At 39.0% G+C, this 27,766-nt stretch overlaps 1 protein-coding gene and 1 pseudogene across 1 annotated transcript in view; one reads left to right on the top strand and one right to left on the bottom strand.

Annotated features, from left to right (window-relative positions):
* Nucleotides 1–607: 607 nt before the first annotated feature.
* SPIN1 (spindlin 1) overlaps nt 608–27,766 on the top strand; it is a 49,230-nt gene continuing 22,071 nt past the window's right edge. Inside the window, exons 1-2 of the mRNA XM_010844806.1 lie at nt 608–872; nt 22,754–22,802. Of these exons, the coding sequence (XP_010843108.1) occupies nt 821–872; nt 22,754–22,802 (101 nt within the window). The 5' untranslated portion in view covers nt 608–820. The remainder of the gene's footprint in view (nt 873–22,753; nt 22,803–27,766) is intronic.
* On the bottom strand, nt 20,023–22,747 carry LOC104992065 (annotated as a pseudogene).

Below are 27,766 nucleotides of genomic sequence, written 5' to 3'. Positions count from 1 at the left end.
TTAAAGGATAAACCATTTTTATAAGATGATTTAACTTTTTGCCTGGGAATGAATGAAAATTGCTTTAAGGCTCCTCCAGAGTTACTGGATCTTTCCCTCTGGTTCTGGAATCTTGGGAGCAGAAAGGGAACTGCTAAGTCTTACTGACTGTAATCCCTTATCTTGGTTCACCGACCTTCCACCCAGCAGTGGCTCAGGCTTGAAGCGGATTCCAGTGTTGCCTCATCCTCCAGGAGTTGTTCCACTGTGTACCTGCTGCACCTGTTTCTTACTCCTGGTCTTGCTGGGTCTTTTTGTGTCCCGTCAAGAAGATGGGCTGTGCCAGTCTAAATCTTCTTTGACATACCAGTGTCTACCCTTTTCTGACTTCTGCCCGCAAAATGGATTGGGATACAGGGAAGCCCAAGGCTGTATTATGTTCAATTGACCGCCAAGAAACTACCCTTTTCTTTGTTGAAGGGTCTAGTACTTTATTTTCTCTTGCTTCTCTGTGCAGTCCTTGGCACCAAGGACTGAGAAATTAAAGTTAATTGCTTCTGGGCAAAATGCATTTTCACTGATGTTACATTTAAAATAATGTCATGTTTGATGGCTTACTTGGAGAAGTTTGCTCTTGTGTGATGCTCTAGTAATGAACTGTTATTTCACTGTTTTACAGAGTACTTAAGATTTCACGTATTTTTGCTGAACTTGTTAAAAAAAAAAAGCGCTTGGGATGATGGATTAACAAGAACATTGAAAGTCTGTGAAGTTTCAGATTGGAGCGTGTTGGATTTTCACCCTAGTCCAGCAGCTGTGCTGCTCACCTAAATACAGATGAATGAAGACCCCATTCGGAAAGACACCTGGCCAGCGGTCCAGAGCTGATGCAGGTAGGCAGTGCACTTCCACACTTGCTTTAGTGCAATAAATTTGAAGCGGTTGTAAAAATGGGGAATGCTCTCATATAATTCGTAGTGGTTTGCTGTGCTTAAAGCTTTGTGTGATTTCTAGTATTTTATACATGTGAAAAACACAGGTTTAGGTTTGTGAAAGGTAGGAAATCATATTAATTTTTCCTGTGGTCTTTTGCAGTAAGTTATGGATGTCCAGTAAATTTAGCAAGTGAATTGTAAATACTTAAGAGGTTTCTAGTAAGTAAAGGTTTTATCATTGGTTTTTGAAAGAAGTGAAAGTGAGATGACTAGATGAGTATTAGATTTAGTGAGATTTAGAGTGTTTAATAGGAAAAAAGGTAAACTCAGCTTTTTGTGTATTTACTTGAAGGAACTGGAATGTGATGTATGGAAATGAAATGAATATTTAATAGAAATTCTTATTTTTGTGGCATACAGCTGATACTAGAAGTTTAGACTTTGCATGGTTTTTGTCTACCCTAGAAAACTAAAAGGTAAAAATCTTACAGGCTACAGAATAAAATGGGTAAGTAATAAATACATTCTTTTGTTGTTGTTGTTTTTTCACTAAGTTGTGTCTGATTCTTTTTCGACCCTATGGACTGTAGCCCTGCAGACTCCTCTGTCCAGGGGATTTCCCAGGCAAGAATACTGGAGTGGGTTGCCATTTTTTTCCTTTAGGGATCTTCCTGACCCAGGGATCCAACTTGTGTCTCCTGTGTTGGTAGGCAGATTCTTTACCACTGAGCCATCAGGGAAGCCCAGTGTTCTCTTTTGGACTTTTATTTTTCTCCATTCCAGAAATACATTTGAATATTGAAAACATCTGTCAAATATAAGTGAATCTGAGAATTCAGCTAGCAAAATTACTAGTAATCTTAAAATGGTTGCTGTGTGGTTTAGAATTTATTATATTTATTCGCTATGGAGTTTGTAATTCCTTTGTAGAGGAGCCACAGGGATTAAGATTTTAAGTTGCTTTTATCTCTTTGATTTTAGTGCCTCTCTTGTAAACATTGATTCAACTGTTACATTTGTCGATAAGATTAACTTGCAGTCATGGTGACAGACTGGAGTGTAAGTCAGCTGAGGGTTTACTATTCTCATTCCAACTCTCTCATCAGTTCTATCCTGCTCTTTTTTTATTTCTTTACTTCTTAATTTTTTAATAATTTGTTTATTTATTTTTGTTTACACTAGGTCTCTGTTACGCGTACAGGTTCTCTAGTTTCTCCTAGCAGGGGCTGCTCTTTGTGGTGCATTGCCGTGACTTCTTGGTGCAGAGCACAAGCTTAGACACATTGGCTTCAGCAGTTGCCACATGCGGGCTCTAGAGTGCAGGTTCAGTTGCCACATGTGGGCTCTAGAGCGCAGGTTCAGTTGCCACATGTGGGCTCTAGAGCTCAGGTTCAGTTGCCACATGCGGGCTCTAGAGTGCAGGTTCAGTTGCCACATGTGGGCTCTAGAGCTCAGGTTCAGTTGCCACATGCGGGCTCTAGAGTGCAGGTTCAGTTGCCACATGTGGGCTCTAGAGCTCAGGTTCAGTTGCCACATGCGGGCTCTAGAGTGCAGGTTCAGTTGCCACATGTGGGCTCTAGAGCTCAGGTTCAGTTGCCACATGCGGGCTCTAGAGTGCAGGTTCAGTTGCCACATGTGGGCTCTAGAGCTCAGGTTCAGTTGCCACATGCGGGCTCTAGAGTGCAGGTTCAGTTGCCACATGTGGGCTCTAGAGCTCAGGTTCAGTTGCCACATGCGGGCTCTAGAGTGCAGGTTCAGTTGCCACATGTGGGCTCTAGAGCTCAGGTTCAGTTGCCACATGCGGGCTCTAGAGTGCAGGTTCAGTTGCCACATGTGGGCTCTAGAGCTCAGGTTCAGTTGCCACATGCGGGCTCTAGAGTGCAGGTTCAGTTGCCACATGTGGGCTCTAGAGCTCAGGTTCAGTTGCCACATGCGGGCTCTAGAGCGCAGGTTCAGTTGCCACATGTGGGCTCTAGAGCTCAGGTTCAGTTGCCACATGCGGGCTCTAGAGTGCAGGTTCAGTTGCCACATGTGGGCTCTAGAGCTCAGGTTCAGTTGCCACATGCGGGCTCTAGAGTGCAGGTTCAGTTGCCGCATGTGGGCTCTAGAGCACAGGTTCAAGTTGCACACAGGCTTAAATTGCTCTGCGACATGTGGAATCTTCTCAGACCAGGGATCAAACTTGTGTCCCCGGCATTGGCAGGCAGATTCTTATCCACTGCACCACCAGGGAAGTCCTGTCCTGCTCTTTTACTAGCTGTGTAAACATTGGTGCCTTCTGTATCTTCTTAAGCCTTGTTTTTCCTTATCTAAACAGTAGTACTGTTATGTATCTACTGGGGTTATTATGAAGAAATAAATGTGTTTTTGTGTGTGAGGTGCTTAGCTATATGCCTAGCTGCTCTGCAAAAAGCATTGTTTTTGTTGATCATACTATTTTAACAAAATGTTTATTTCATCTCATTTGTTTCAAAAATTGCTGTCAACAAAAGTTTTTGTTGATTGGTGAACCCCGCATGTTTCTGTAGCTTGAGATAGTCATTGTACCCCAAGTCTTTTTAGGCACACCATTCTGAATTCATCACTCCTATTTTCTTCATTGATTTAAAGTCATATTCTTAGTTAGGAGAGAGAACTGATTAAAGTGATGTGTAGTATGGTATAAGTAATTGAAGGAGCTAAACCAGGAGATGTTACTGTTAAGGGAGAGATTATCTAATCCTAGCCAGTACTTTGATCTTATATTTTCTTATTCTTTGATAATTTCTTAGAGTATGTGGCATAGCACTAGAGACAGAGTGGGTACTCTGTAAATTCCAGTTGGCCTATTGTTTAATATTTTAATGTGTAAGATCCTGGGGTCATTTATTTTTCACTGTTACGTATTATACTCTTAGATCAATGATCCCTTTGATCAGTATTATTTATAAAATTATTTTAATCATTTTTCCTGTTAACATAAATGGAGGCTCTGTTACTTTTAAATCTTTATATCAGTAACAAATGTGCCCATTAACAAATAAAATTCACCTAGAAAGGGGGTTTCTTATTTTCATGCATCAAGAAACCTAGATAGACATTCCAGAGTTGCTATGGTGGCTCAGATGTGCCCTTAGTCTGGTGCCATCTCAAAACTGAAGCGGGGAGCCTTCAGTGTATAGGGCTCCTAGGATATTTCTCTTCCACTGTGGGCCATTGGATATCTGGACTTATTACTTAAGGCTCCCAGAGCAAGTACCTGAAGAGAAACAGGCACAGAAGCATGGTGTCTTCTGTTGGGGGTCTTGAAAGTTATATGGGTTCACTTTTGTTGCATTTTGTTCATTGATGCAGTCTCAAAGGTCTGCTCAGGTTCAAGGGAGTGTGCATGTACTCTGCTCTATAGGAGAAGTGTCAGAGAATTATGGTCATGTTTTAAAACCACCACAGTGGGCAAATCCTAATACCTGACAGTGTTTGTCATTAGGGCATGTGTAATCAATAAAAATTTGAAAATTGAATATTTGCATTATCTCTGTATACATAGTTCACCATAATAGGGATTTCTGTTTTTTAAATAACTTAGATTTATTTGTATAATTATGTTGAATTTTAATTGGTTTCTAAAGTGGTAGTTTATATATATATCTAATGATGTTAAGCCGCAAGTCCTTTTACCTGATAAAATTTTTCATGTTTTCCCCCATAGAATTAGCCTCCATTTTTACTAGTTTATCAAATATAAATTTTTTTCTTTTATGACATTTTAATCATACTGATAAGTACAGGGAATGGTAATAATAGACGGATGTGCCTGCTGCTGCTGCTGCTAAGTCGCTTCAGTCATGTCCAACTCTGTGCAACCCCATAGACGGCAGCCTACCAGGCTCCCCCATCCCTGGGATTCTCCAGGGAAGAACACTGGAGTGGGTTGCCATTTCCTTCTCCAATGCATGAAAGTGAAAAGTGAAAGTGAAGTCGCTCAGTCGTGTCCGGCTCTTAGCGACCCCATGGACTGCAGCCTTCCAGGCTCCTCTGTCCATGGGATTTTCCAGGCAAGAGTACTGGAGTGGGGTGCCATTGCCTTAATACTCAGATTAACAACTGTTTTTACTATATTCAGATGTTTTTAAAACCTCGATTTTTCTGTTTACCAATCAATAGAAATTCATGAGTGAAATGTCAAATAGTGCCAAAGACTTTTATCAAAAAGTAGGCATTCTGTTCATTTTGAGTTTTGCCTTCAGTATTTGTAAATAATGAATATACAAATTTTTCTTTATTAGATATTGAAACCTGTTGAGGATTCTTTTTCACATAACATCTTCTTCTCTCATTAGCCTTTTTGTTTTTTTTAAATGAAATCTATTTAATTTTTTTATTGAAATACAGCTAATTTGCGATGTTGAGTTAGTTTCAGGTACACAGCAAAGTGAGTCAGTTGTATATGTGCTGCCGCTACTGCTGCTAAGTTGCTTCAGTCGTATCCAACTCTTTGCAGCTCTGTAGACTGTAGCCCACGAGGTTCCTCTGTCCCTGGGAGTTTCCAGGCAAGAATACTGCAGCGGGTTCCTGACCCAGAGATTGAACCTGCGTCTCTTACATCTCCTGCATTGGCAGGCAGGTTCTTTACCACTAGCTCCACCTGCATATACATGTCTGTTTTTCAGATTCTTTTCCATGATAGGATATTACAAGATATTGAGTATTGTTCCCTCCACTATATGGTAGGTCCTTGTTTACCTGTTCTATATATGATAATGTGTTTATGTTAATCAGAAACTCCTAATTTATCCCCTCCCCCCATTATATCTCTTCTGGTAACTATAAGTTTGTCTTCTGTGTCTGTGAGTCTATTTCTGTTTTGTAAATAAGTTCATTTGTATTATTTTTTAAAATTTCGTATGAGGTGATAGCATGTGATAGTTTTCCTTGACTGCAGTTAATATTATAATCTCTAGGTCTCTATAGTAGCTGCAGTGCCATTATTTCATCTGTTTTTATGGCTGAGTAATAGTCTATTGTATATGTGTACCACATCTTTATCCATTCATCTGTTGATGGTTACTTCTAGGTCTTAGCTGTTGTAATTAGTGCTGTTATGAACATGGGGATGCATGGATTCCAGCGTCATACGGTAGCTCTGTGTTTAGTTTTTACGGAACCTCTGTACTGTTCTCCATAGTAGCTGTACCACCTTACGTTCTCCAGCCGTGTAGAAGAGTACCACACTGTGTAACATTTATTGTTTATTGACTTTTTAAAGACAGCCATTCTGACTCGTGTCTGTCAGTCAGATACCTCATTGTTTGTACTTTTGATTTGCATTTCTTTAATAATTAGCAATGTTGAGCTTATTTTCATATGCCTGTTACCCATCTGTGTGTCATCTTTGGAGAAATGTCTGTTTAGATCTTCTGTCCTTTTTTGATTGGGTTGTTTGTTTTTTGATACTAAGCTGTATGAAGTTTGTATATTTTGAAAATTAATCTCTGTTGGTAGCATCATTTGCAAATATTTTCTCCCAGTCTGTAGATTGACTTTTTGCTTTGTTATGGTTTTCTTTGCTGTACAAAAATTTTTAAAGTTTAATTAGATACCATTTGTAAAATTTTTGCTTTTATTTCCATTACCGTAAAAGACAGAGCCAGCCGCCCCGCCCCCACCCGCTCCCCCCACCTCCCCAAATATTGCTGTGATTTATGTCGGAGTGTTCTGTTTCCTCTAGGAGTTTTATAATACCCAGTCTTACATTTAAGTCTAATTCCTTTTGAGTTTATTTTTGTATATGGTGTTAAGAGAATGTTCTAATTTCATCCGTTTACATGTAGCTGTCCAGTTTTCCCAGCAGTACTAACTGAGAAGACTGTCTTTTCTCTATTGTATGTTCTTGCCTCCCCACAAACTCTCAATTGTATATTCTTGTCACTCAGAAACTCAAAGTGTGTGAGTTTATTTCTAGGCTTTCTATCCTGTCCATTGATCTCTATGTCTGTTTTTGTGCCAGTATCATACTGTTTGATCACTGTGACTCTGTAGTATAATCTGAAGTCAGGGAGCATGATTCCTCATTGTGTTCTTTCTCAAGATTGTTCTGGCTATTTGGATTCTTTTGTGTTTCCATACAAATAAAATTTTTTGTTCTAGTTCTATGAAAAATACCATTGATAATTTGAAAGGAATTGCATTGACAGTAGATTGCTTTGGGTAGTGTGGCCATTTTAACATTATTGGTTCTTCCATTCCAAGAACACAGTATATCATCAGTTTCTTTTCATCAATGTTTTATAGTTTTTGAAGTTCTGGTATTCTGCTTCCTTAGGCTTTATTTATAGATAAATTATCTTTCTTAACGCTTTATTATTATTTTTTGATATTTATTTATTAATTTGGCTCCTGTTCATGGATCACAGCCTTCTCGTGGTGAAGAGGCTTGTGTAACTAGAGATCTCTTCAAGACAACTGGAGATATCAAGGGAATATTTCATGTAAGGAGGGGCATGATAAAGGACAGAAATGGTAAGGACCTATCAGAAGCAGAGTAAGAAGGGTGGCAAGAATACACAGAACTATACAGAAAAGGTCTTAATGACTTGAATAACCATGATTTTGTGGTCACTCACCTAGAGTCAGAAATCCTGGAGTGTGAAGTCAAGTGGGTCTTAGCATTTACTACCAACAAAGCTAGTGGAGAGGTGGTAGAATTCCAGCTGAGCTATTTACAGTCCTAGAAGATGAGGCTGTTAAAGTGCTGCACTTAATACGTCAGCAAATTTGGAAAACTCAGCAATGGTCACAGCACTGGAAAAGGTCAGTTTTCATTCCAGTTTCAAAGAAAGGCAGTGCCAAAGAGTGTTCAAATTACTGTAGAATTGTACTTATTTCACTTGCTAGCAAGGTTATGCCCAAAATCCTTCAAGCGAGGCTTCAGGAGTTTGTGAACCAAGAACTTCCGAATGTACAGACTGGTTTAAAAAAAGGCAGAGGAACTAGAGATCAGATTGCCAACATTTGTTGGATCATAGAGAAAGCCAGGGAATTCCAGAAAATCATTTACTTCTGCATCATTGACTATGCTAAAGCCTTTGACTTTGTGGATCACAACAAACTGTGGAAAATTCTTAAAGAGATAAGAATACCAGACTACCTTACTTGTCTCCTGAGAAACCTGTATGCAGGTCAAGAAGCAACAATTAGAGTGGGACATGGAACAACTGACTGGTTCCAAATTGGGAAAGGAATATGACAAGCTGTATATTGTCACCCTGTTTATTTAACTTCTATGCAGAGTACATCATGTGAAATGCTGGGCTGGATAACTCACAAGCTGGAGTCAAGATTGCCGAGAGAAATATCAACAACCTCAGGTATGTAGATGATACCACTCTAATGGCAGAAAGTGAAGAGCAACTAAAGAGCTTCTTGGTGAGAGTGAAAGAGAAGAGTAAAAAAGCCGGCTTAAAACTCGATACTCAAGAAACCAAGGTGGTATCCAGTCCCCTCACTTCATGGCAAATAGATGGGGGAAAGTGTAAGCAATGACAGACTTTATTTTTTTGGGTTCCAAAATCAACACGGACAGTGACTACAGCCACAAAATAAAAAGACACTTGCTCCTTGGAAGAAAAGCTATGACAACCCTAGACAGTATATTCAAAATCAGAGACATCGCTTTGCTGACAAAAGTCTGTCTAGTTAAGCTATAGTTTCTCCAGTAGTTATGTATGGATCTGAGAATTGGACCATAAAGAAGGCTGAGTGACAAAGAATTGATGTTTTTTAATTATGGTGCTGGAGAAGACTCTTGAGAGTCCCTTGGACTGCAAGGAAGTGAAAGTGGTCAATCCTAAAGGAGGTCAACCCTGAATATTCATTGGAAGGCTTGATGCTGAAGCTTTAGTACTTTGCCTACCTGTTGTGAAGAGCAGACTCATTGGAAAAGACCCTGATGCTGGAAAAGATTGAGGACACGAGGAGAAGGGGGCGACAGAGGTGAGATAGTTAGATAGCATCACCAACTCAATGGATATAAATCTGAGCAAATTCCTGGAGATGGTGAACGACTGGGGGCCTGGTGTGCTGCCGTCCTTGGGGTCACAAAGAGTCAGACATGACTTAGCGACTGAACAGAAACAACAGTGAATATTTGGCTGCACCAGGTCTTAGATGTGGCCCACAGGATCTTCGATCTTCATTGCAGCATAGGAGATCTTTTAATTGTGGCATGTGAACCCTTATTTGCAGCATATGGATCTAGTTCCATGAGCAGGGATTGAATGCAGGCCCTCTGCATTGGGACCATGGACTCTTAGCCACTGAACCCCAGTGAAGTCCTTAGAGTCTTTTTGATGCAGTGATAAATGAACTTGTTTCCTTAATCTCTCTTTCTGATACTTCATTGTTAGTATACAGAAATACAAATGATTTCTGTATATTAATTTTATATCCAGCAACTTTATCAAATTCACTGATGAGCTCTAGTAGTTTTCTGATAGCATCTTTTAGGATTTTTTATGTGAAGAAAGCTGAGCGCTGAAGAATTGATGCTTTTGAACAGTCGTATTGGAGAAGACTCTTGAGAGTCCCTTGGACTGCAAGGAGAGCCAACCAGTCTACTCTAAAGGAGATCAGTCCTGGGTGTTCTTTGGAAGGACTGATGCTAAAGCTGAAACTCCAATACTTTGGCCACCTCATGCGAAGGGTTGACTCATTGTAAAAGACTGATGCTGGGAGGGATTCGGGGCAGGAGGAGAAGGGGACGACAGAGAATGAGATGGCTGGGTGGCATCACCAACTTGATGGGCGTGAGTTTGAGTGAATTCTGGGAGTTGGTGATGGATAGGGAGGCCTGGTGTGTTGCAATTCATGAGGTTGCAAAGAGTCGGACACGACTGAGCAACTGAACTGAACTGAACTTAAGTATAGCATTATGTGATCTTGACAGTTTTACTACTTCTTGAAACTTCTAAAAAAGCTTTGGCTAAAAATGTATTTATTGTTTCTGTCGTGATTACTACATAAATATTGAACATTTGAGCCAAGTAATGCAGTATGGTTACTTTTTTTTGGTACATTATGTTTTTCTTGGAGTTTTGTGATTGCTTAATTTTTTTCTATTTGTTTAAGTTTCTTTGCAAGTTGGAATCTTCTAGAACCTCTAACAGCTTTATGAAACTCCTCTCAATGTAATTTCCTGCATGCCGAATGTAATAGATAATCCATCTGTCCTTGTTTTTCTTAAGAGAGTCTTTTTCTAGCACCTTCTGTCATTTTCTATTCTGTTGATTATTCTCTCGATCTGATACAACATTGTCATCCTTGGAGTTTCTTTTTCCTCTTTTATATGTTAGATTCTCCTTTTTCTTGGTTGCTGTGCCTTTGTTTCTTAGTGTGTACTCTTGCCTAGCTAAAGCGTGTACATCTTTAAAAGTTTCATGAATAGACAGTGGATGAGTTGATTGTTAGAAAGCTACAGGTGTAATGTATAGTGATTCATTCATATTCTTTTCGGTTCTCAGATTTACTGAAATTGTCTCTAATAACAATTTTCAAAAATGCACATAAAAAGGGCTTCCTTGGTGGCTCAATAATAAAGAATCCGCCTGTCAATGCAGGAGACACGGGAACATCCCACATGCTAAGGGGCGATCAAACCCGTGTGCCACCACTGTTGAGCCTGTGCTCCACAACAAGAAAAGCTGCTGCAGTGAGAAGTCTGCACTGCAACTAGAGAAAGCCTGGGCAGCCAAAAATAAGTAAATAATACAGTAAAAGTAAATTTAAAAAAATGCTGTTTATTTTGGAACTTGTCTGGATGAGCTTGTTAAAACAGTTTGAGTGTATATAGTTTTTCTTGCCTGTTATTGTTTGGGACGATTCAAGTGACTGTACTGTTAGGTGAATCATAGAACAGTTTATTTTGTAAATTATGCTTGTTTTTCCTCACTTCAGTCAACAAATAGATGTAACTGTAGCTACCTAGTGAAGGGTCTTGTTCTGTTTTCCACTGGAAAATCTGTGATCCTCAGATGGGTGATATGAAGCCATTGTCAATAACAAACTAATCTTAGTGCCCAGTAAGTATATACGTACCTACCTGTTCTTCTGTTACTTGCCTTTTCCCCTGAACAGTATGTAGTTGTGACGTCTTCTTAGCAATCTATAGAGAAATGGCTCATGGTTCTTTACACCTGAGTAGTATCCCACTGTGTAGAAGTATGAAGTCAGTTTGTAGAGTAGTCATTTATTTGGACGTTTGTGTTGCTTCTACTCTCCTGCTATTGGGAATAATAACTGCAGTGAATAGCCTTGCCCATTTGTCTTACCACTGTCATTGGGATAGATTTCTTGAGGTAGCACTGAATCAGATCTCAAGTATATACGTAGTTACGTAATATACCGTCACCTTCCCCTGTGTGGGCTTTGTACCGCTTTGCGTTCCTAGTAGCAGGCAGTCTGTCAGTGTTTCTTACAGTCTTGCCAGTGGTGTGTGTCACCAGCAGTGCAGGGTTTTCCCATCTGATGGATGAGGAATGGTATCGCTGTAGTTTTAAAGGCCTCTCTGACCTTTTTCTGTTCTTATCTCACCCATTTTTTCTTCTCTGCTTTCTGAAAGTCTTTTAATGTCAGAGATAGTAACTTTTGTCTATGTTATGACTAATTTATCTTACATGCTGTTGTATGGCATCAGCTTCTTGGAGAAAACCTTTTTGCGTCCCTTGTCTCTTGCTCCCATCTGTATGGGTCCCTTAGCCTGCTTCTCAGGATTGTGTTGGACTTCTGACGTGGTTTCTTGAGTCCTCTGTGTCTACAGTGCTTTTCTCTCAATTTCTGGAGTATCTTCCAATAATTTTGAGAGATTTGTTTAAGCTGTAAAATTTTGAGCCCATACGTGAATGTAAATGCCAGTTGGTAATTTATCTGATTACAGAATTCAAGCTTTGAAGTAATTTTATCTCAGTTTTGAAGGCATCACTTACCTCTTGTTAATCTAGCCCAGTGTTGATGGTCAAAGAATAAGTCTAGTACCTCTTTTTTATAAAGAATTTTTTAAAAATAGACTATTTTTGTAGAGCAATTTCAAGTCATAGCAAAATTGAGCCACAGGTACAATGGTTCCTCATATATCCCGTCTCTTCAGTGTTTCCCAGCAGCAGCAGCCCACAGCCACTTGTACTTTTGTTAAATAAATGCGTCTGTTGCAGTGACACATCATCACCCTGAGTCTATAGTTCACCGCAGTGTTCACTCTTGGTGATGTGTGCTCTGTGGGTCTTGACAAGTAATGACACGAATCCTCCCTTGGAGTATCACACAGAGTGGCTTCACGGCCCTAAAATCCTCTTTGCTGCAGCTATTCATCCCTGCCTCCGCCTTAACCTTTTATTGTCTGACCTTTCATTGTCTCCATAGTTTTTGACTTTTCCAGAATATCATATAGTTGGAGTCATAAAATATGTAAACTTACCAGGTTAGTATTATGGATTTAAGTTTCCTCCATGTCTTTTCATGGCTTGATGGCTCTTTTTTCTTTCAGTACTGAATAATCTGTTGTCTGGATATAGTACCAAGTGTTTATCCATTCACCTACTGAAGGATGTCTTGTTGATTGCTTCCAAGTTTTGGCACTTATGAATAAAAGTCCTATGAACATCCATATGTAGGCTTTTATATGGATATAAATTTTCACCTCCTTTGGGTAAGTGTCAGGGAGCATAATTTCTGGTAAGAGTTTTGTTAGAAACTGCCAAATTTCCATTTCTATCAGCTTTAAATGAGAATTCCAGTTGCTTCACATCCTCTCCAGAGTTTGCTGTTGTCAGTTTCACCATTCTAATAGGTGTATTAGTGGTGTCTCATTGTTTTGAGCCTGTATTTCTCTGATGACTTATGATACAGAGCATCTTTTCATGTGTTTATTTGCCATCTCTGTCTTTAATGAGGTGTATATTAAGGTTTTCGGTTCATTTTTTAAAGGATGTTTATAATTAGTTTGTTTTCTTGTTGCAGAATTTTAAAAGTTGTATATATTATAGATAACAATACTTTATCAGATGTGTCTTTCACAAATATTTTCTTAGCATCTTGACATTGTCTTTCATAGAGCAGAAGTTTTAAATTTTAATTGTCTGACTTATCAGTTATTTTTTTCATGGATTGTGCCTTTGGCATTGTATTGGGTTGGCCAAAATGTTCCTTTGGTTTTAAAGTAAAAATAAAAGACACTTTTTTCATTTTCTTCAAGAACTTTATTGGACGACATATTGTTTTTTGTTCCATTACCTTCTGTAATTTTTTTAAGGCAACTTCATAATTCCTTCTTCCCAAAGCTTTATATTTTCTTGAGCAAAGAACTGTTCCAGGTGCTTTTTACAGTCTTCCAGGGATTTGAAATTGTTTCCATTAAGAGAATTTTGTAAAGACTGAAATAAATGGAATTTTGAAGGTGCAGTGTCTGGTGAAATGCTGTATGAATCAGAAGTTCCCAGCAAAGCTGTTACAGTTTTTGCCTGATCATCAAAGAAACATGCGATCTTGTGTTATCCTGATGAAAAGATTATGTGTTTTCTGTTGACTAATTCTAGATACTTTTTGTCAGGTGGTCTAATTGGGAGCAGTGCTTGTCGGAATTGTTTGATTTTCCAGAAGGAGCTCATAATAGAGGACTCCCTTCCAAATCCCACCATATATACTATATAATCTTTGGATGAAGACCAGCCTTTGGTGTGGTGGTTCCTTTTGCTTGTCCCACAATCTCTTCCAATTATTATTCAGTGTCTACTTTTCATCACTCGTCACAGTTTGTTTTAAAAACAGAATGTTTTCATTACGTTTAAGTAGAATTGCTTGCAGAAATACCGTTTCTTCATGGGGCTTCCCTGGTGATCTAGGGATCAGGAATCCACCTGCCGTTGCGGTGGACACGGGTTTGGTCCCTGGTCTGAGAAGATCGCACATGTTGCAGGACACCTAAGCCTGTTGTGCCACAACTACTGAAGCCCACATGCCTCGAGCCTGTGCTCTGCAGGAAGAGAAGCCCCCACAATGAGAAGCCCTTGGCACTGCAACTAGAGAGTAGCCCCCATTTGCTGCAACTAGAGAAAGCTGATGGGCAACAGCAAAGACCCAGCACAGCCAAAAATATATATGTTTTTTTAATAAAATAAGGTTTTTCCCACTTATGTGAAACCCAAATACCAAAGTGATTAACATAAACCAAACTGGTGCACATGATTTTCAGCACTTGATTTGGATGTTTTGAGTATGTTGGCTGTCTCCCACATGGTATAACATTGATCTTTCTCAGTTAATGTCTGGGTTTAATGGCTATCAACTTCAACTGGTCTCTCTGATAAGTCACAGCACCTTCTCCATACACTGCACAAATCAGTTGTGTTTTCTTGAAATAATAAAGTTTTCTTCTGTCTTCAGTATTAAAATGACTGGAAATGGCTACACAAAATTTCACCAATTTTGATAAGTTTTTTTTTTTTTTTTTATGCACACTGAGATGACAACGGTCACAATACAGTCTAACAGAATTGTTTCAAATGAAATTAAAGACAGCTAAGCACTACCACAGCCATCTTATAGGAAAACTGAATGAACTTTTTGGCAGACTCAGTATCTAAAATGTGTTCAACATAACCAAGGTTATCTAGATTTTCTCCTATTACTACCTTTTAGGGATTTTATATTTTATAGTTTTTAATTTTACATTCAGGTATATGATCTGTTACGAGTTCATTTTTGTGATGGATGTAAGGTCTGTGTCTAAATTCACTTTTCTGCATGTAGCAGTCCAGTTGTTCCAGCACCATTCGTTGAAAACACTGTCTTCGTGTGTATTACCTTTGTTCATTTGTCAAAGGACAGTTGACTGTATTTATGGAGGATCTCTTATGGGCTTTCTATTCTGGTTTTTTTTTTTTTTTTGATCTGTTCATTCTTTCACCAATTCTTTTACACTGTCATAATTAATGTAGCTGTATCAAGTCCGATAATGTCCTCCAGTTTTGTTTTTCAACTTCAGTATCCTGTTGGTTGTGTCTTTTTGCCTCTCCATTAAAAACTCTAGAATTAGTTTGTTGATATCCTCAAAATAACTTGCTAGGAATTTGATTGGGATTGCGTTTAAAACCTATGGATCAAGTGGGGAAGAGCTGACATCTTGATGATATTGAGTCTTCCTGTCCATGAGCATGGAATATTTATCCATTTAAATGGTTCTTTAATTTCTTTGATCACAGTTTTGTAGTTTACCTCATATATATATTTTGTATGTGGAATCAGTACTGATGTCTTCTTTCATCTTTTGTAGTAGTGATTTGTATCTTCTTAGTTAGCACAGCTAGAGATTTATCAGTTTGGATCTTTTTGAAGAACCAGGTTTTGATTTTGTTGATTTTTTTTTCTCTCTTGACTTGTAATTTAAGTTTTGTTGATTGCTAGGTTTTATAATATCTGCTTACTTTGCATTTAATTTGCTCTTCTTTTTCTGGTTTCCTAAATTGAAAGTGTAGATTTTTGGTTTTAAATCTTTCCTCTTTTCCAATATATGCATTTCATTTAGTCCTATAAATTTTCCTTTAGTTAGTATCAGTCACTCAGTCATGTCCAACTCTGCAACCTCATGGACTGTAAACTGCCAGGCTCCTCTGTCTATGGAATTCTCCAGGCAAGAATACTGCAGTGGGTTGCCATTCCCTTTTCCAGGGGATTATCCCCAACCCAGGGATCATCTCCTGCATTGCAGCCAGATATTTTACCATCTGAGCCACCTGGGAAGCCCAAATACCCCTTTAAGCACTGCTTTATCTGAATCCCACAGATTTTAGTAAATTGTACTTTTGTTTTCATTTAGTTCAAAATATTTTTGTCTTAAAATTTCATCTTCGAACCATGTATTTAGAAGTGTGTTATTTAATCTCCGAGTATTTGGGGATTTTCCAGCTGTCTTTCTATTACTGAGTGTAGATCTCATTGTGGTCTGAGGACATTTCTTTTATCCTCCTTTAAATTTGTTAAAGTGTGTTTGCTGGTTCACGATATAGGCCCTCTTAATGAATACTCCAAGGGATCTTGAGAAGAAGGTATATTCTTCAGTTGTTGGGTAAAGTGCTATATATATGTCAGTTTTATCCATGTGATTAATGGTAGTATTGGGTTCAGGTGTGTCTTTTTCCAATTTTCTTAAGGCTGAAGCTGTCCATTTCTGATAGATATAGTGAAGTGTTTTCAACTGTGATAGTGAATTCATCTATTTCTCCTTGTAGTTCCTATGGGTTTTTGCCTCAACTAGTTTGATGCTCTGTTGTTAGGTACATACACATTAAGGATTGTTATGTCTTGTTGGAGAATTGAGACCATAATTGTTACATAATGCTTTTCTCTATCCCCAGTGAAATTTTTTGCTCATAAATCTCTCTGAAATTGGCAGCTCAGTTGGTAAAGAATCCACCTGCAATGCAGGAAACCTGAGTTCGATCCCTGGGTTGGGAAGATCCCCTGGAGAAGGGAAAGGCTACCCACTCCAGTAGTCTGGCTTGGAGAATTCTGTGGACTGTGTATAGTCCATGGGATCACAAAGATTCGGATACGACTGAGTGAGTTTCACTTTTACTGGGAAGCCCAAATGCCCCTTTAAGGGCTTTCTCTTGATCCTTGTTACCTTGGTACCTCTTTCTCCATCTGTTTACTTTCACTCTGAATATATCTTTGTTTTTAAAGTGAATTTCTTACAGAAAATCTACAATATGGTATTGCTTTTTCATTCAGTATGACAATCTCTTTATTGGAGTGCTTACTTAGACCATTGGCATTTAAGGAGATTACTGGATTAATATCTGCCATACTTACTGCTATATTGCCCTTGTTCTTTGTTCATATTTTTGTCTTCTACTCTTTTTCTGCCTTTTAAGGTTTTTTTCTTGCTTATTAATTTATGGCTGCACCGTGTTGTCATTGCTGTGCACAGCCAAACTTCCAGGTTCTGTGAGTGGGTGCTACTTCCCAGTTGCAGTCCTCAGGCTTCTCGTGTGGGGACTTCTCTTGATGCAGAGCACAGGCACTCAGGCATGCAGGCTTCAGTAGCTGCTGCGGGCTTCAGTAGTTGTGGCACTTGGGCTCTGGAATGAGCAGGCTTCCGTGGTTTTGGTGGGTTGGCTCAGTAGTTGTGGCTCACAGGCTTAATTAGTTGCCCTATGGTATATGTGATCTTCCCAGACAAGGGATAGAACCCATGTCCCCTCTATTGGTAAGCAGATTCTTAACCACTAGACTATAAGGCAAGTCCCCTTTTATGGTTTTAATTGAGCATTGTGCTTGATTCCCTTTACTCTCTTTTCTTACCTTGTCAATTATACTTTTTTAAAAAACTTTCAGCTCTAGAGTTTGCAATATACAACTAATTCTGGTATACTGTCAAATAATGTGGTAGAGCTTCATTGGCAGTGCAAATATCTTGTAACAGCAAAGTATTCTAATTCTTCCGCTCTAGTCCTTTGTATTGTTGTCTTTCGCTTACATATAAGCTCCATAATCATTTAGTACATTGTTGCTAATATTACTGTGAACAAAATGTTATCAGTTCAATTAAAAATCAGAAAAATAAAAAGTTTTTATATTACTTTCACTTATTCTGTTTCTAATGTTCTTTCTTTATGTAGATCTGAGTTTCAGAGCTATCTTGTTTTTCTTCTCTTTGAATAATTTCTTCTAACATTTTTTGAAGGGCAGATCTACTGGCAACAGATTCCCTCATCTGTGTTTGAGCAAGTCTATTTCTCTCACTTTTGAAGGATACTTTTGCAGAATATAAAATTTTAGGTTTTTTCTTTCTTTTCACTATAAATATTTCACTCCAGTATCTTTTTGCTTCCATGCTTTCTGAGGAGAAGTAGGATCTAATTCTTAATTTTGCTTTTTTTTTAATTGTGGCTTCTTAAGAGGTTTTTTTCTTTTTCTTTGATTTTTCTCACATTTGAATATGAAAAGCCTATTTAGGTTTTATTTTGTTTCCTTGGCACTTTTCCTGGTTGGTGTTCTCTGCGCATCCTTGTCTGTGGTTTGGTGTCTGACATTAATTTGGGGCAAATTGTCGTTACTACTTTACATATTTTTTCCTGTTTCTTTCTTATCTTTCTGATATTCTCATTATGTACATATTATACTTACGTTGTTATTTAACAGTTCTTGGATATTTTGTTTTTCCCTGCATCTTTATCTTTTTTTTCTCTTTACTTTTCAGTATTGGAAGTTTCTTTTGACATATCTTCAAGCTCAGAAGTTGTTTCCTTAGCTGAGTCTATTTGGTCTACTAATGAGTCTATCAAAGCATTCTTCATTTCTGTTTTGGGGTTTTTGATTTCTGCTGTGTCTTAAATCTCTTTGATTTTTAAAAAATATTATTTTGGTTATGCTGGATCGTCTTTAGGACTTCCCTGGTGGCTCAGACGGTAAAGTGTCTGCCTACAATGCGGGAGACCCAGGTTCGATCCTTGGGTTGGGAAGATCCTCTGGAGAAGGATGTGGCAACTCTTGCCTGGAAAATCCCATGGATGGAGGAGCGTGGTAGGCTACTGTCCATGGGGTCGCAGGCTTTTCATTGCAGTGGCTTCTCTTGTGTGGAGTCCTGGCTCTAGGCCAGTGGGCTCAGTAGTTGCTGTTCCTGGGGTCTGTCTAGAATACAAGCTCAATAGTAGTGGCAATAGGGGCTTAGTTGTTCTACAGTATGTAGGATCTTCCCAGACCAGGGATCAAACCCATATTTCCTGCATTGGCAGTGGATTCTTTACCACTGAACCATCAGGGAAGCCCATCTGCCATGTCTGTCTGTTTTTTCTTAAACATTCCATTTTTCTGCTTATATTACTCATTTGCTCTTATTTATTGTCTACTTTTTTCATTAGAGCCTCTTAGAGGGTGGAGATATTGATTAATATCCTCTGTACTAAGGAGGAACTTTGAGACCAAAAGTGAAGTGGGCATAAAGTGTGATTATGAAATTTAGTGTGGGTTGACAGGATCGGCTGGACGACCATCCATAGGCATTTGCAGCTGCACTTCATACGGCTGAAAGGGCTCTTCTAGAGATGCTTCGGGTAGATTTGATCTCTGTTCAGCTGCCCACTCATCAGTGTATGTCACATGCTGGATGAAACTGAGGGGGAATGGCACTCTTAGCATTTGGGATCGTGTTTGGCACTTTTTATCTGTGAAGTAGAATGGACAGCCCTGTACAGACCAACTGACCTTTTTCGTTTATCTTTTTAGAATTGTTATGTAATTGCAGAAATTTATGTTTAAAAACTGCATGTCTTGATGTAATGCCAAGGAGAGAACTTTGCGATAACCCAGAAGCCTTCTTCCTCCACCCAGGTGGATTATGTTACTTAGTGTGAATTTTGATCAATATGGTATATATTTTGAAGCACTCTGTAAATATTGATAAGTTGTTGTTTTCTTATTCAAAATATTTGAATTTTCGTTGTGACTTAGTGTTTGAAACATGAAGTTTTAAAAGATTGTTTAATTTTCAAATATTGGGGTGTTTATGAATATTTATTTCTAATTTAATTCTGATGTAGTCAGAGGACTTATTTTGTATGGTTTGACATTAAGTGTATTGAGAGTTTATATTCTGAGTAGCATATGGTGTATCTGGGTTAATGTCCCATGTGAACTTGGAAAAAAGGTTTATTTTGGCATTACTGGATTGACATTCTGTAAATGTCATCTAAGCCTAGTTGGCTGTTTGTGATGTTTAGGTCTTCTATATCCTTTTCTTATATTCTTACCCACTTGTTATATCAATTACTGAGAAGTGTTTATATTTTTAAATATGAGTATGTCCGTTTTTCTTATTCTATCAGTTTTTGCTTTATATATTTCAGTATACTATAATTAGGTTTATATACTTTTAAGATCGTTATAGCTTCCTTTTTTATTTTTGACTGTGCTACATGACTGTGGGATCTTAGTTCCCTGACCAGATATTGAACTCAGGCCCTCAGTAATGAGAACTGGGAGCCCTAACCATAGGACCAGCAGCCCTGTTGTGGTTTTTTTTTTTTTTTTTCGTATTTTAAAAATATTTTATTAAAAATCTTTATAGAGCAACATCCAGGCTCCAGACCCAGGGCTCAAGGAAATCTGTCTTGCCTTGGTTTACCGGCTAGGGCATGGCATGCAGCTCTGGCTTCCCACTTTTCTGTTCATGGGATTGGTAGACAGCATTTTCATCTCTGGGTTCCAGAGTGTTCCCGTGATCAAGCAAAGGCTTCTTAGGGCCAGTCTTACTGGTTGGGTCCCAAGGTAGCATGATCTTTTACCTTGATGCCCAGCACACCCTGTCTGAGCAGCACGTGGCGTGCGGAGGTGTCAACATAGTAGTTAACAGGGTCCTCACTGTGGATCATGAGGCCATCCACAAACTTCATGGATTTAGCCTTCTATCCTTGGAGTTTCCCAGACACCACGACCTCACAGCCTTTGGCCCCATGATGAACCTCAGCTCACCGTAGTAGGCCCTTCGCACAGTAAGGCCTCCTGGGAGTCTGTAATGCAGAGACTCTGCCTGGACAATGGCACACAGATTTCCTGTGGCTACCTTTTCAGCATATAGCGCTACAGTGCACTCAGGGAAGCCACATCTCTTCTGAACCACAACAGTGAATTCCTGGATCCGCCAGCCCTCCTTACCAAGAGCATTCTCTGTCCTTGTGGCCATGATAATGATTTCTGTCCTGGTTGGTGTAACTCGGACCTCAACTCCAGAGTACCCATTTTCAGCCATCTGCTGAGTGAGAAACTCGTTCAGTTCAGCTTTGAAGATGCCGTCTTCTTCAAAGACAGACTCTATCTTGGAAATCTGCACTGCCATCTTACCTCCCACACCCCGGAAAGGAAAGAGTGTTGCAGCTTCTTAACTGACTCTGTTATCATTTTGGAATATCCTTTTTGATGCCTGATACCTTTGATTTTAATAATTGTTTCTTCCTTCTTTGTATAGTCTCTTAATTGATGTATTTAAACTATATTTAGTGAAATAATATTGTTGGGGTTGGAAAGATTTTTGCTATACATAGTATTCACAGGTAGATTGTTTTCTTTATCTTGGCAGCACCTTAAAGATTTATTCCACTGTTTTTTTCTGGCCAACATTGTTTCTGACAACAAATCTGGAGCCACTATTTTGTTTGCCTAAATTTAAGATGTCTTTTATTGTTCAGCTGGTTAAAAGTATTTTCTGTGTCACTGGTTTTCAGAAATTGGTTAGAATGTGCCTTGTGGTTTTTCCCTTTGTTTTTTATCTTACTTTGGCTTCATGGACCTTGTTGGTTCTATGTTTATGTATTTATCACATCTGAAAACCTTTCTGCCATTATTTTTGTCAGACTTTTTCTTCACTCCTCTGTTCTCTTTTGTGGAGTCCGTTTTGTTTATGCTGGGCCGGTTGCTATTGTCCTAGAAGTCACTGAGGCTGTTTGTGTTCTATTTTGGATATGTTGTGTTACAATGTCTCATATTCACTGCTTTTTTTATTTGTGGGGTCTGATCTGCTACTAACCACATCCAGTGGATTTCTTTTTTTCTTCTTCATTTTGGATCATATATTTTTCATCAGTTTCATTTATTTCTTCTCCTTCCCCCATTCATCTGTTTTAAGTGTTTATGTCTTCCTCTAACTGTTTGAGCATAGTTATTAATCATTCTTTTAGCATCTTTGCTTGCTAATTACATTGTTTCGGTTGTAACCTGTTTGCTTATGGGGTTACAGTTTGCTGCTTTCCCACAGACCTAGTTCTTGGAGTTGGGGCGTTGGACATCTGAAGTATCCAACCCAGTTGTGGAGCATTGGGTTTTACTGGTGTCCTTTAACTGAATATTGGAGCTTTGTTTTGGCAAGCAAGTTCTGGGATGTGTCTGTAGCAGCTTTTCTTCTTAGGGCTGCTTCATCCTCCTGCCAAGGGATTATCTTTATGGTTTTTCCTGATTATCCTGTGTGTTCAAAGAGGTGGCTAGATGGAGTTTGAACAGCTCTCATGCCTTTGCAAGTTAGTATCTAGCCAAAGACTAAAGACCACCATACCTTTTCCAGATGTTTGGCGCTCCCTGTGAGATCTCGTTCCTTGCCAGCACTCTGACCCACGACTCCCAGCCCACCTCGCCTCCTTAGCTTCCATCTGACTCTCAGTGTAGCACAACCTCAGTGTTCTTGGTTACCCTTCATGCACCATTGTCCTCAAATGGTTCTTGGGATGCACTTGGTTGGTGTAGGGGCCCTTGGGTGGGTTTTCTGCTCCCTGGTTCCATAGTCCCGTGCTGCCTCTTGTCCTGATGTCTGCGTCCAGATGTTTCATATCTCTTGTCCCATTTTCTAGTTGTTTGTGGCAGGAAGATGAGTTCTATACCTTTTAGTACTTTATGACTAGGATTGTCACTTTTTTGGCTGTAGTTTTTATCCATGTGATTTTGCTTTTTGTGTGTTCTATGGCCATTTTAGGCAGATAAACTGCTCTTACTGTCATTTTATCTTCCCAGAACCCCTTATCTTCCGTTTTAAAGATAAGTAAGCAAATGGTTTTCTTACATTTTGGCTGTTGTGGGGTTTTTTTGTTGTTTTTTGGCCACATCTTGTGGCTTGTGAGGTTCTGCAGTGTTCCCTAACCAGGAATGGAACCTGGTACCTTTGGCATTGAAAGCAGAGTAGTACAGAGTCCTAACCCTAGGCCATCAGGGAATTCCCTTGTGGTTTAATTTCATACTTTATATGGCAGTTTTTCGTAAGTTAACTTTTTCCTGAGTTTGAGCTATTTTTTAATCCAGTTTTCATTGACGTATACTCACTTCTCTTTTAGGCCATGCTGGTGTATCTGCAAGCATGATGAAGAAAAGGACATCCCACAAGTAAGCGGTTCTGAAACTTGCCTTTTTATTTATTTTTCATTAATTAATTTTTATTAGAGGATAAATACGTTAAACATTGTGATAGTTTTTGCCATACATTGACATGAATTGGCCACGGGTGCACATGTGTCCCCCATCCTGAATCCCACTCCCTCGTTTCTTCCCACCCCGTCTCTGGGTTGTCCTAGAGCACCGGCTTTGAGTGCCCTGCTTCATGCATTGAACTTGCACTGGTTATCTGTTTTGCAGAAACTTGCCTTTTTAGATAGCACACTGTGGCCTTTGGTTACATGGGCTGTGAGGTCATCTCTGTGAGACCCTCTCTTGAACCCTCTGCGCAGCCAGCCTCACATGGAGCCTCGCTGCACACTGAGTAACGGTGTGCCTTCTTGCCCCTGTTCATCGAGGACCTAGCTAGCACTCTGCCCAGGCACACTCACTTCATCATAAAATTTTCAAATGAATGAGGATATTGTAATGTAGAGAAAGCGTATTCATGTTGAAAGATAATTTTAAGTGACAAACGTGGTATGAATCTTAAATTCTGTAGGTACTAGAGAGTAAAGGCAACTTTTTTCCTTCCTGCAATCTTTTTGTATGTGTATAGTTATGTCCAAAAAGAAAATTTACTATCTTAAACAACAATATCCACTGGTACTGTGGTACTGTGATGGCTACTGCACCGTGAAATCCTGACAAATAACTATGATTGTGTGAGTGTTCATCATAAGGTTGTTAAATATGGGAGACCCTCATTGTGACCCTAGCACCTCCCAAGACTGATTATACAATTAATTATTTTCAAATTATTCATATTGAAATGCTTGTGCCTCTTGGTCACCACTCTGTAGTAGCAGAAGAGTGTGAGAGTCCTCTGGGCTGTTATAGAAGGTCTGGATGAATAAAGGTGCCTTTCATTAATTGTTGGTAGTTAAACCAAAATATGTCTCTGTTTAAAGGAAAACTTGGATATGTAATGTAAATATATGTGATACTCAGTTTAAGAAATGACTTGAAAAGCAAAAATATGAAGATAGGGCAAGTCCTGAGGTTTGATAAAACATTTCTCAAATTTCACTTATTTGCCCATCATCTTCACAGTTCTGTCATATATAGTGATCTAATAATTTATGTAATATATCTCCACTCATTATCTTTACCATAAGTAGTAAACTATCTCTTGGCATAAATAGAAGGTAATGAAAAAAAAACTTAAATATAATGGGAGATGAAAGCAAATTACACATTAACTTTGCAAAACTAGCTTTGTTCATCTTTTTTCCCCTAAAAAGGAATAAATTCCTATGCATTTGATTTTTGAAGTTCATACATGTGCAGCTAAAGAATCTCTCATCCCATCTGTTACATGATTCAGGAAACGTGATCTAGGGCTTTAATATGAGGTGTGCTTGTCTCATTTAAAGAGTAGAAGTTTTGAACATAGCAAAAAGGAGAAGTTGAAAAGTTACCAGTCATTTTCCTATTTTTTTCTGATGTCAGTGCAAATTTGAGGATGGGTGGGGTGGAAAAAAACTGAAACAGAAGTTTCCGCATATCACAAATGAAAGCTGTTAACTGTTGTCCTTGAATGGGTAAGTGGGGATGATGGGTGGTGGAGAGGCTGGCCTTGGAGTGGGAAGCCCCACTGGCCCAGCTGTGGGCTTTACCAAATCCCTCGTATGCCTAACACTCAGCTTAACTTGATTAAGTCATGGTGTTGGACTGGAACAGTGAGGTTTTCGGGTTTTCATTACAGATGAAGTGTTTATAGCAAACAGATACAGGAAAGCAGAACTTGGAGCCTCGCTCTCTCCTTGCCTGCCTCCACTGTGGCCCTCCAGAGAGTAAGGTGCTCAGACTCCTTGTGTGCAGCCACTGACCTGTGGTCATGCCTCCTCTCGCTTTCCGTGTTGGTACAGGGGGGCTGTGCAATAACAACTCGATGTGCACATGCCTCTGCTTGCTTGAGAGAGTCACAGGAACACCCAGGAGACAAGGGCTGGCAGAGCCCATGTCCTATCTCCGTGGGTGTGAGGGGATTCTGGTAATCAGGTCCAAAGTGCTTGGAGCAGTGTCTCTGCACCCAGAAATGTTGCATAGCTGAGTCTCGTTCTCATTTTTTGAGGTAAATAGAAACTTTTGTGCTTCTTGTGAGCCAGGGTTCTTGGTCTATTTTGGGGACAAGCTGGTGGACATTTCTTTTCTGGCTTCCCAGGAGGTTGTTTGGGAATTATCTCTTAACTGAAGGCACATCTTGAAGGCAGGTGTAGTTGGGGGCAAATAAGGTGGATGTAGCTGTAGTGATTCTTTGTTTTAGTTTTCAAATATGGATCTGGCTCTTTTCCTTCCTTAATTTGAATAGTCGATAGATTTACATTTCAGGGAGGTGTGACTGGGCTTTGGTATCTTTTCCACTAATGTACATTTGAAAAATGGATCAGGACCTGTTAACACACTGAATTGAGGATTTCTAGGGAATGTTTTCCTTTTTCTAAGACACCAGTACTAGTCACCAACCAAGGCTGTCACTGTGCTCCTTCCCCTCCTCCTCCTCTTGTCCCTGGGGTAGTCTCATTCATGACATCCCTTGTCAAGTAGGGACCTTGAATCCTTCTATGCGAAGATAGTTTGAGTCTGTGGTCATTACATCTAAGAAATAGCTAGGATACAGCAACAGGACAGTATGATTCTGGAACCTATAGTAACTATTGATACCACGTCTTGTTTCCTGAACTGTATGTTTTGTTGTCTCGTATATGAAAAATATTTCTGTCACAAGCACACAGACCTAGATCACAGTTGGAGCAAGCATCTAAATGAACCATGGTATTGACAATGATAAACTGGTCAAATGTGGAATACTTTTTAATCAATTTGCCAGTAGCTCTGTTACTCACACCAGTGAAAGTGAATAGTGCTTTGGAAAACCCTTGAGGCATTTGGATGCTTGCCATGGACGTCTCTGAATACTCTCAGTGTGCACAGTGTGTAGACAAAATAATGAAAAGGCCAGAGTGATTTGGATAGAAAACTTGACTTTCTCCATCCTGTTTTTTTATTGTTGGTTTAAGCTGGGAATGCCAGTTTCAGCTGTAGAACTCTTAACAAGCAACAAGTATTAGAGAAGCAGTTTTTTTCTATTTGCTGCTGTGCATCTTGCAAAAAGACAATTATTTTGACTTAGTTTCTTTTGAAATCTGCTGGAACACAGTAAGGAAGCTGCTTTTATCTCACAGTATTAAAAAAATAAAAAAATTAGGAAAGAGATCAGTTAATTCATACACCAAAGTATGCAGTATATGGCTGTCATTACTGGTTTATTATAGGAGAATTATAATAGTTAAAAATGTAAGAAGTACGGTGCCTTTAAATATTGACTATAAAAGTAAGATATTTACTGATGAGAAATGGTACTCAACTTAAGTCATTAAGGGAGTCTAGATAAAGGGTGAAAGGCCTTTCAGCACAGATTTTGTTTCTTAAATCGACATATAATTAAGTTCTACAGTGTTCTAGGTGTATGACATAGTGTTTCACAACTTTTAAAGATTATACTCCATTTACAGTTATTATAAAAATATTGGCTAGATTCCTTATACTCTACAGTATATCCTTGTTTGTTTTATACACAGGAGTTTATACTTAATCTCCTGTTTCTGTTTTGCCCCTCCACCTTCCCTTTCCTTACTGGTAACCACTAGTTTGTTCTCAGGAATTCTGTTCTTGATGACAGAATAATTGGAATGGTACTTTCAGTACCATTATTTAAAGTATTGAGCGAAGTACAGAAGTGTTTTCTATAGTCTTGGTTTTCCTTTTTGGGAACTTGGATGTATAGAAGTTACTGTTTATTCTGGATCAGTTCTGCTACCAAAGGTGTGGTACCTAGGTGAGCAGTGCACTTGGAAGCTTGTTAGAAAGTCTTTGGTTCTTCTTCAGGCCTGCAGAATAGAATGGAACCCAGAGTTTCTGGGACAGGCTTGGGTAACTGTTTTCAGAAACTGTAGGTGATTTGATGCGTGCCTGAGTTTGAGAAGAACTGGCCTAAACCATCATCAGAACTGATATCTTAAAGCACATCAGATAACAAAGTCAAGTAGTTTGGAAATTAATATACACAATTACAGCAATGAAAGGTGATTGGATGCTGTATACTTGGTCAACATTTACTCCCATTGAAACTATAGAAAAAGCTGTTTATAGCTTATGGAGATGACAAGGAAAGTGATTATAGATGTTTAGTTCTGGTTTCTCTACTTTTATCCTTGAATTGTTTGGATCCTGACACAATACAGCCTTTTATTTGCCCTTGGAGCTATAATTCCATGTGTCCTCAGTTGAATGAGATGTCTTGGTATTTGTTTATAATATTGCTGTTTGTTTATTGACTACCTGGTAAGTGATAGTTAAGAATACTTTAGACTTTTTCCCCCAAGAAAATGCCAGACAGTAAGGCTATTAAAAATAACATATCCAAGGAGAACATGCAAAGCAAAATCACCATATTCCAGAAACTCTCATTTTAAATTTTAAAAAGTTAGTTGCTTTAAATTGTTAATCTTACATCCCTTTTTGTACTGGCTTGTGGGATCTTAGTTCTCCAACCAGAGACAGAAACTCAGCCTTCAGTTGTGAAAGTTTAAAGTCCTAACCACTGGACCACCAGGGAACTCCCTGTACTGTTCTTTTTAAAAATATGTTTATTTTCTGTTCTGTTTTGTTTATTTTTGGCTGCACTGGATCTTTGTTGCTGCAACATGGACTTTATCTAGCAGGGAGCGGGGCTACTCTCTCGTTGTGGCACACAGGCTTCTCATTGCAGTGGCTTCGCTTGTAGATCGTGGGCTCTAGAGCACGAGGGCTTCAGCAGTTGCAGCACACGGGCTCAGTAGTTACAACATGCAGGCTCTAGAGTGGCAGCTCAGTAGTTGTGATGCATGGGCGTAATTGCTCCATGGCATGTG

Source organism: Bison bison, unplaced genomic scaffold (assembly GCF_000754665.1).
Source record: "Bison bison bison isolate TAMUID 2011002044 unplaced genomic scaffold, Bison_UMD1.0 scf7180017864209, whole genome shotgun sequence".
NCBI lineage: Eukaryota > Metazoa > Chordata > Mammalia > Artiodactyla > Bovidae > Bison > Bison bison.
This window is presented reverse-complemented; position numbering and strand designations above follow the sequence as displayed.